Source organism: Galeopterus variegatus, unplaced genomic scaffold (genome assembly GCF_000696425.1).
Source record: "Galeopterus variegatus unplaced genomic scaffold, G_variegatus-3.0.2 Scaffold1527, whole genome shotgun sequence".
Lineage (NCBI taxonomy): Eukaryota > Metazoa > Chordata > Mammalia > Dermoptera > Cynocephalidae > Galeopterus > Galeopterus variegatus.
The window spans coordinates 191,758-201,923 of record NW_007727638.1 but is presented as its reverse complement, the minus strand read 5'-3'; the positions used below and the strand labels follow the sequence as shown (position 1 = coordinate 201,923).

At 48.1% G+C, this 10,166-nt stretch overlaps 1 protein-coding gene across 6 annotated transcripts in view; it reads left to right on the top strand.

Annotated features, from left to right (window-relative positions):
* The first annotated feature begins 348 nt into the window (after positions 1-348).
* MED15 (mediator complex subunit 15) overlaps positions 349-10,166 on the top strand; it is a 71,465-nt gene continuing 61,647 nt past the window's right edge. For 5 of the 6 annotated variants that reach the window (XM_008577521.1, XM_008577520.1, XM_008577518.1 and 2 more), the window contains exon 1: positions 349-470. In XM_008577521.1, coding sequence (XP_008575743.1) covers positions 403-470 — 68 coding nt within the window. In that variant the 5' untranslated portion in view covers positions 349-402. The remainder of the gene's footprint in view (positions 471-10,166) is intronic. The other variant, XM_008577522.1, reaches the window with a different exon arrangement.

Genomic DNA, 10,166 nt, shown 5'->3' with positions numbered 1-10,166 from the left:
TTTCCCGAGGGGGCCGGATCTCAGTGACTTGATGAGACCAGCACACAGTAGGGTCGCAGGAAGTGCGGGCGGCCAGGCGCGGGCCTGCTGTGGGCAGCCCCAAGAACCCCACGCAGCCACCAGTCTCCCCAACCCGTTGATTTTGGGGTCCTAGCCTCGAGCGACAGAGGTGCCGGCTCCCGTAACACCGGGTGACTGGGGAGACTGAGACAACCCCACGCACTGCAGAGGAACTCCATTTCCCACAGTCCCGCGCGCGCACGACTCTCTTTCCCACAATTCCCCCTCCACTTCCGGCGCGGCTGAGGCGCCGTGAAAGGCTTCCGGGTTTGGGCCTGGCGCTGCGGTTGAGGCGGCGGCGGCGGCCGAGTGGGACGCGGTTGACGGGAGTGGGGAAACGGCATGGACGTTTCGGGGCAGGAAACCGACTGGCGGAGCGCCGCTTTCCGGCAGAAGCTGATCAGCCAAATGTGAGTGGAGGCCGGTGCGGGGGGCGGGATCGCTGACCTTCCTCCCTCGCGAGGTGGGCGAGGCCAGGGTCCGACCCGCGGGGGCCCGAGGGCGCCGGGAGAATGAAGGTGCAGGGGACCCGTGTGGATCCCAGGGCACGGACGTCCCCCGGCTGCCTCCTTCGTTCTTGGACGACACGAACTGCTTGTTAGCCTTCCTTGGGCCGAGCTCTGCAAACCAACGAGCCCTGGCTTATGAGTCATCCTCCTGAGCTTTCTCATTCGTCATTTGTGTGCTTTGGGTGCAGACTTTCCCCTGCTTTGAATCACACTGAATACGGAAGGGAAAGAGGCGGACCGTAGGGGGGTTAGCAGGGTTGGGTGCTTGGTGGTTTCTCTTCCAGAAAAGCGTATCAGGTTGAGAGAGAGATTGGAGGAGTGGATGGAAGATGAGGTTGGGAGGGTAGGTTTGGACTGTGGGCGGTGGGGACGGAGAATCTAAGAGTGACACACACACACCTACCTCTCACCCCTCACCCACCTCCGACGGACTGTGGACTTGGCCGAAGTGTGGCAGGAAGCGGCTGTCAGGATGCGGATCATCGGTTCTGGAGGAACCCCCACCCTCCAAGGAACTCTAGCCCCTCACCACAGACTGCTTGTTTCACTTAGCTTTTTTTTTTTTTAAGATGACCGGTAAGGGGATCTTAACCCTTGGCTTGGTGTTGTCAGCACCACGCTCAGCCAGTGAGCTAACCGGCCATCCCTATATAGGATCCGAACCCGTGGCCTTGGTGTTATCAGCACCACACTCTCCCAAGTGAGCCACGGGCCGGCCCTACACTTAGCAGTTTTTAATGAGCTTATTGGTGTATTGTGTTTGCCACAAATTTGCTGGAGACCCTGCCTCTTACCTGGGGGATAGCGCTGTAGGTAAAGGAACACTCCCAGTGCAATCTTACCAGTGCTCCGTAATGTTATGGATACATCACGGGCTTCCTGCGAAGTGGCAGTTAGCTTGAGCAGGTCAGGAGCAGCCTTGCGGAGTAAACGAGGAATAAATTGAGTCCTAGGAAAACAAGTAGGAGTGTGAATAGCCACCATTCCAAGCCAAGGAGCCAGGAAATGTGAGCGTTTACTGCATGGAGAACCTTGTAAGCTGAGAGTTCTGGGGTTTGAAGAGTAAGGAAGTTCAGGAGAAATGGAATGAGGGTGAGCAGGTGCTGGCATGTTTGTGGTGGGGATGTTGTGCTAAGGAGTTGAGCCTATATTTGGCGTGTGGCCTCCTTTGAGGTAGTGAAATGCCAGTGCTGGGAAGATCCCCCAAGTCCCCGAAGGTAGATCAAGGACAAAGAAGAGAGTCCAGTTAGGCTATTAAAAGAGTTTTGAGATCTTGAGGGGTGGGGAATTGTCCTTTTTTTCATCCTTGTTTTCCCATTGCTAGATCACTGCCTATCACATTCTCCGTAAAATGGTTGTAAAATGACCTAGTTAGGTGAGAGATTATAAAGGCCTGCATTAGACAGTGGTAGCAATTAAAAGAGAAAGACAAATTCCAGAGAAAGGGGAGAATGTGGAAAATCCTTGATGATTAACTGGATGGAGCGGGTGGGGTGAAGCAGTGTGGAAAGAAGGAAGCTAGGCTGAATGCCGGAAAACCTCTTGGAGTGGAGGGAGTGGGGACTGTAGAGTTAGTGGCTCTGGGCACTGCCTGGCAATAGTCTTGGGACATTTCTGCAGAGATTGAAGAATCAGTGAAAAGCATTTTGTTGATGCACTCAAGTTATCTATAGGTGAAATCTTGAGGGATAGCCCACTTAAAGGCTCCTGCAAGAAAATCTTCCAAGGGCAAGGATTTCTCTTTGGGAAAGCCCAGAATTTAAGAACCGGAAGAATATGTTGTCATCAAAGGAAATGCAGAGGGCAGGGGAAGTGTCAGAGGGCTGGGAGGATGATTGAAGAATTTCTGGGTTTTGAGACTGACTTCATGATTCAGCTTCCTTTTGCTTCTAGGAGAACGGGATTCTTTTGTTTCCAGAATCTCTCTTTTTTTGAGAGATTGCTGCTTGTGTATTATTTTTCTATTGCTACTATAACAAATCACCACTAATTTAACATCTTAAAAGAACACAAATTTATAATCTGGTAAACTTCTATAAGCCAGAGGTTTAGGTAGGCTCCACTGGGTCTTCTGCTTAGGTTCTTACAAGGTTCCACAAGATGTTGGCAGGGTGTATTTTTTACGGCAGGTTCTGGTGTAGAATCTGTTTCCAAGCCCATTCATTCATGTTGCTGGCTAAATTCAGTTCCTTGCACTTGTAGGCCTTGGGTGTCTTCTTCCCTCATGGCTTTTAGCCAGTAGTCATTCTTTGTTCCTACAGGCTGTCTGCATTTCTTTTCGTGCTTTCTGTGTGGCCCCGGTGAGCAAGGGCCGGTTCTTCTGCTACATCTCTCTGACTTCAGCTAGAGGAAATTTTCTGCTTTTCAGGACTCAGATTAGATTGGACCCACTCAGATAATCCAGGATAATCTCCTTATTTTAAAGTCTGTAACTTTAATTACATCGGCAAAGTCCCTTTGCCATGTAATATAGCATATTTGTAGGTTCCAGGGATTAGGATGTGGATATCCTTGGGGGAGGAGAGTATTCTTCTACCACAGCTGGGATGAGCAGTTTCAAAGGGTGCGTTCCTAACATGATGTGGGTGTTCTCAGTTCTCAGATTTGTCTGTTTTCTTTCTAGGGTTCACTATGAAAGTCGTGACTCTTGGTGCCCTGATTTATTGTGTTCACAGTTAAAAAAGAGGATTTGTGTTCAGATACTTGACATTATCTTTAATTCTAACTTCCTCCGGTGTTTATGCTGTTGTTTGGGGAAATGGTTTGAGCACAGGTAATTTATAGTTGATGAGGGAATAAAGAAAGCGCAGCGGCGAACTGGGAGGTTTCGATGGAGGGGAAAGCATCTGATCCTTAACTCACTGTCTCCTGGTTCTTGAGTATCTACGAAGAGCCTGGGGAACAGTGCCTCAGAGCATAGGCTAATCTAATTTCCCAGCTCCCAGTGAAAAGAAAAAGCAATTTTGAACAGCCCTTGCGGTGACTATCTCTATTTCAGCCTCCTCTTCACCCTCCACTGCCTCTTCCTCATCAGAGTCCATCCAGAACTGCTGCCTCCCCTTGCTCTCCTCTCAGTCCTTCCTCCCTAACAATGCAGTGAGAGTACAGTGATGTGTAGCCTGAGGGGATCGTACCATTGCCCTGCTGCAAACCCATCAGTGACTTCCCTTAGCATTAGAATAAAACTCCAGATGTCCCATCCTTCCAGTCCCTCAACCTGGCCTGGCCTGGCTGCCTCTTCTCTACTCCCAACCCTATTCTAGCCTCTCTAGTCTTTCAGCTTCTTGAAGATTCCAAGCTCTTCCTTTGTTCTCTCTTTTTATTTTTTAAATTTTATTTATATTTATATTTATGGGGTATGGTGTGTTATTTCAATAGATGCATATATGCACAGTGATTCACTTAGGCTAGATAGCATAGTTTTGTACCTATTAGTTATCTCTTTTTAAACAATTTATTATCAACTATTTAAGGTATTCATAAGTAGGTAGAGTTCCCCCTACCATATTCATGACCAGCTCCTTCTCTTCCTGTAAGTATCTGCTTCAGTGTCAAATATACACATGATCCTTCCCTGCCCACCATGCCTAAGTGGGTCACCACCTCTGATATGCTTTATCTCAGCCCTTTTTAGTTTCCCATAGGACCCTAGTCCTGTGAAGCATGTCACCTCGCATATAAGACACTTGTTGAAGAGTGCAAGAGTAAATATTTTCTTGGGGGCTCATACTACAGTGGCATTCTTTACCTGGGCCGTTGTGTATCGTAAGGCTCTGGAGCCCCCACTTTTTCCGTGTGTTAGCAGAGTAATCTTGGGCAGGATACTTGATCTTTCTGAATTGTATCCCTTACCTATGACATGGTTGGAGTCCAAACTGTCTTAAAGGGGTGGTAGGAGGGAAGATGAAAAGACCTCTGTACAAGGCCTCAAAGAGGTCTTGGGACTCAGTGATGAGCTCCCTGATGCCTCCTCCTGCCCCCTCATGGTAAGGTAATAGGAGATTCTGAAACCTTATATAGTGAAGGTGATACACCAAGCTTGATAAGGTGAATTGATGACACTTAAAGTAGCCTGTAGGGAGGGTAGTGGGGATAGTATTAGTAGGTTCAGATTGGCTCTTCATTGAACACCCACTCTCCCCACAGAAACTGCAGGAGAAGCTGCCCTTAGAGCCCCCTGAGCCAGCCTTTGTAGGGCTTGAGCCTTCCTCATGGGATTGCTGGATTAATGTTGAGCATATCTCTGGTCTGCAGACTCATGGAGAACAAGTGTGTGTCCATAGTGAGTAGCACTGCACCTAACATAGAGTAGATTTGCAGAAAATATTTAAGCAGTCAATGAATGAAAGGACTTCATCAGTCATTTTCTCCGAGTTCTTTTTAATTTTTCTGCCGTCTTATTCTTGCAGATTGCACATATAGGATGTAATAAATAAGTGTCCATTGGACTGAACAGAATGCAGAGGGGAGGAGACTTAAGTGGGGAAGGTCTTTGGTGAAGTGCCAGGAGGAACTCAGAAGGAGCATAGAGCAGAACCAGGGCAGACAGCTCAGCCACCTACTGATGAAGCCCCCAGGGAGATGGTGAGCTCCAGATCCAGGACCAAGGAGATACGGAGAGTTTGGACTAGATCAAAAAGAGAAAGTGAAGTGCTCTTTAGCCAGAAACAAAATGAAAGAAAACAACAGAAGGAACAAAACGAAACAAACAACCAAACAGCAACTTCTAAGGATCTGGAGAGTGCCTGTAAACTTGTAAGTTTAGATTGTGCCTGTAGGTCATGGTTCTTTCCATAGGCAGAAGCCAGCAAGTCTTGGCTGAGCTGTTCCTGTGGCTTTCCCCACTCAGGCCTCCCAACAGCCCTATGCCTTCTTGGTGCCATCCCAACCCTTGTTTTCAGAGGGGAAGCTGCTGAGCCCTGTTGCTTTCTTCATATCCCTGTTGTTGTCTAGGCGACCATGCTGGCTTATAGATGTCTGTGTATAACCTGTTGCTAGAATGTCCACTCCCTGAGGCTAGGTTGCTCTGTGCATCTCTCTGCTCACCTCCATTGCCCCAGTGCTCTGATAGGGCTGTTCCTGATGGGCAACTAGGACGTGATTGTTGAGCCTCTAGACCAAGTAGTGACAGTGATTGAGGGGACTTGAACCCTTAGTCATCTGCTCAAGAGTCTGGGGCTTTCTCAACAGCAGCACAACCAGTGGGCATGCTGCGCCAAGCCCTGTTGCAGGAGCTGACATACATTGACTCCTCACCTCTTCATGCTTGCTCTGTCAGTAGAAGCACTTATTACTCTCATTTTTAAGACAAGGAGACTGAAGCCTAGGGGAGTATGTCACTGCTGCTTGTAGTTGCTCTGTGTGTTATAAATGGGTGCTTGCTGAACCACAGCAGGACAAGAGAGGCAACCACCTTTTAATCTCAGAAAGAAAGATTGTACCCTTTTTTGGTGACCCGGGGTGGGGGGCAGCCCAAAGTTAACCCAAGCCAAGTGTACTGGGAGACCCAGGTAGAGGGGCCTGCTGCTGGTGGGCATCCTGTTTATAATTTTAACAACTCCCTGTGGGTCACTGGACCCCAAAGAGCAGAGTAAGAGCCAGCCAACAAGTCCTCATTGATCTTTGGCCTCTGCCACAGGCTGCAGCCAGCCCCCACCCCTACCACTTTTTTGTAATCAAACTTATCTACTCACCACAGTGCACGCCCTTACATCCAGTCCTGAACAGAGGTCTTTCGGTTTTTAGTGCTGTTTGTGACAACATGGCTGTGGCTAGTGAAGGACCTGTACTGGGCATTCCCAGGTGGGAGCGACTATGACCACATGATTACTGCCTGCCACTGTCATGGCAGGGCCAGGGAGTACCTACCGCCTTTAAAGCATTCCGTGGGAAAATAATTTCAGTTAAATACCCAAAGGGTAAAAATTTTAAGGAATTCCGATGAATATTTTAAAATTCAAGAAGGAACATTTAAATCATGAAATCAAGTAAAGTAGTTTAAAGACCCCATGTCCATGTACCCTCCACTTAGCATCAGCAGTTATTAATTCTTGTTTCATATACTTGACCTTCTTCGCCTAATTCTTTTGATCTCAGAATGTTTTAGTGGCTAACCACTGCCTGTGGATTCAACTCTTGAGTCTTGATCCTTCCCCCACCTGCCTGCGCCCACCTGAGCCCAGCTCTTGCCCTTAGCTGCTCTGCCTGAAAGACCCGTTCTTCCCAGGGCTGAGCTGTGTTGTGCAGCCTTTTCTTAGGAGACTGGGTCTCCCTCTCCCAGCTCTTCCCACACCTGAGGAAGGAGTTGCCAGTTTGCTGAAGGCCGCATCTGACCTCTTCAGGGCAGGAACACCATGAGCATTGAATCAGAGTCCATTTCTGTTTTCGCCAGGAGTGCTGTAGCACACAGGTTTCCTGAGCACCACTGGGGGCCCATTCAGGTGCTATGGTGATGGGAGCTAACCTGATGCGCACGTTCAGGGAAAGACAGCAGTAACACCAGGCAAGAGTGCAGGCGAAACAATTCAACTGGGGGCAGGGTGTGGGGAGCACATAATTTAGGGCTGATTTTCCTGGAAGGCAGTTTGGCAATACTGTTTATCCCAGCAACCTTAAAATGTCCCTTTCCCTAGGCATTTCCTCCAGGGATCTAATCAGGAGTGTTCAAAGCCCAATGGCTTGAAGCCGTAATGATGATGTTCATTCCCACATCATTTCAGGAGTGGGACATTTGAAACATACCAGCAGCGGGAGCTTGGTTAAAGTTGTTGTCATAGCTGCAGGTCTTGGGTTCTGTGCTGCTGTTGACAATGCCCTGGGAGACCTCCATAATGCATCAACATTGACAAGAACTGATTGCCAAGCAGGATGTGTGGCACAGGCTAGGTTTTGTTAAACAGATGTCTTTAGCTGGTTATGAGTGATTTTGATTTTCTTTGTAATTTCTAGTCCATATATGTGCATGTATATTTTTGTCAAGAATGAGCATATATTCCTTTTGTAATTAGAAATCTTTTGTTGAGGTAGATCCTGTCTGCAAGTGAGATGGCCATCACAGGTGACTGACTACCTGAGGTGGAAAGTCACCATGTGTTTGGCATTCAGGGTGGGTGCCCTCCCTCACCTGCGCCCCCAGTGCTGGATCAATCTTCCTAAGATGATTGCATCTTTTCTACCCCTGGAAAGGAGCTTGAGGCTCTTTTCCTTTCAATTTGAAACTGTCCTTCCAACTGACTCACCATCATACTGGCACAAGAAACCTGTGCCACACTGCGTCCTCTTTGGATGTTGTTGTGGCTGTCTCCTGTGACCATTCACCCTTTTCCCTGATGAAGCTTTGACCTTGACCTCATCCCCATCTGATGACCTCTGATGGCTCAGCCCATTGTGGTTCCTCCTTCCTCTTTAACACATCCACCTCATTGGGTGTATCCTGACATGAACTGAACAGATTAACTGTTTTTGCTATTTTTACATTTATTATTATTTTTTACCTCACCAACAGTATTAGAAATTCCTTGAGTGTGGAACCTATTCATATAGCTCCGCATCTTGTGTAGCTCCTCGCATGGTGCCTTGGCTTGGATGAGGTGCATAACAACTGCATGTAGGGTTATGGAAAGCAGTGCTGGCTTCTCTTACAGCCTGCCAGAGTTTTGGCCATCAGTGCTACTTAAACTGTGAGCCACTTCTCCTTTTGAGATTTTTTTTTTTTTCGATTGAGGTGGTAAGATAAAGGGGAGTACAGTCTATTACTAGATGGTTCTATTTAATAGATGAGAAAATCAGTTCATTATCCTGGTGAACAAAAGGAAAAAAAATAGGAGCCAAGATATAATCACCTCTAAACCAGCACCCCGTAAGTCAGATGCTCACCTCAACTTTAATGATGAATCTCTCTCTAACCTAGGTGTGTAGCTATTGATAAAGGTCTCATGATTGAATGAATTAAGTATCTTGAGGTGGAATAACTCTGTCACTTAGGGCAGTCCTTGGAGAAGACACTTGCCCTTGTCTCTAAACCCCAAATCTCATTATTATTTTTTGTTTGTTTTTGTTGTTTTGGGCAGCTAGCTGGTACAAGATCTGAACCCTGAACCTTGGTGTTATAACACCATGCTCTAACCAACTGAGCTAACTGGCCAGCCCAAGTCTCCTTATTTCGAGATTTTTATTCCGATAATGTTTTAAATGTACAGAGAGTCACAGGGATAGTAAAAGTACTCAGGTGTCCCTCTCCCTGGGATTCACTGGCTCACTCTCACTTTTATCCCCTTTCCCAACTGAGTGCTGTCTTGCTTCCTAGGGACCTCCTCCTTCTCCTTCTGCACCCTGTTCTCTTTTAGGCCTTGACCCCACAGGCTACTCTGAGCTCTCTGCCTGGGAATCTGCCCTAGGTTGGGGGTGGGTGGGGAGCAGGAATGAGGTGTGATGGGGCTGCAAGGCAGCCTTTGAGCTGAGCCGCTTGTGTCCAGTCTGGGAGAGGGATGGCAAGGGGGCTGTGGGGCATCTGGGCCAAGGGCTGGGACAAGAAAGGCCCGCACTTCTGGGGCTCCTGCTCTTCCCAACCTGTGTACCCCTTGCTCCTTCCTGTGTCGGGGGCGGGGGGAGGCAGTGCTTGTTGGTTAAGAGATGACTCCTCCCACATCCTCACTGCCTTTCTGTTCTCTTCCTTCTTCCCAGCTCTTTTTCAGTCCTCACCAGAGGTGACCTTTGAGGAAGTGATCTGGCTGCTGTGTGGGATGGAGCCCCTGTTGTGAAGTAGAAAGGACTCAGGGTTTGCCCTCAGAAGCCCTGACGGATCAACATAGGCCCTTCGAGTGCTGTCAGTCTGCTGCGATTCATGCTAGGGAGAAATCCCTGCCAAATGCTCTGTAGTAGGGATTCAGGCAAGAGGCCATTCAAGTCCAAACCAGAGGATGGGGCAGGGTCCTGGGGCCCGCGGCTCGGAGGAGCTTATTTTGTGTAATATTTATATTGAGTTGTAACATACCTACTACAGAGAATGACACAACTCCAATCTTGAACATGCTGCCCAATGACCATTCACGCATGTAAATGTCCGCATAGCTGCTACCCAGGTCTGCACATTGAACAGGCCTAACACCCAGAAACTCCTGCCTGTGCTTCAGCCAGGGACAACCCTGCCCCACTCTTCTGACTTCCTTACACAGGGAGACATTTGACCTGTTCTTGAACTTCCTGTCACCAGAATTCCACTCTATGCGATCTTGTGTCTGGCTTCTTTCACTCAGTGTCATGTCTGTGAAATTCATCCTCATGGGCAGCAGTTCTCATTGTGACATGTGTTATTCCATTGCCTGACTCTACCCCAGATTACTTTTCTGTTCTGTGCTTAATGGACATTGGAGTTAGTTCCAGTTGTTGGCTACATGAAGGCAGCATCAGGAATGGTTTTGGTCATGTCTTCCGGTGAATATATGCTATTAACTATCTGGGCTGTGCACCTAGGAGTGGAGTGGAGGGCTGGGTGAGAGGATGTGGACTCTAGCATGTTCTGCTGAACAGTTTTCCCAAGTGGTACCAATTTACATTCCCACCAGCAACTTAGGGGAGTTCCATTTGCTAGACGTCCTT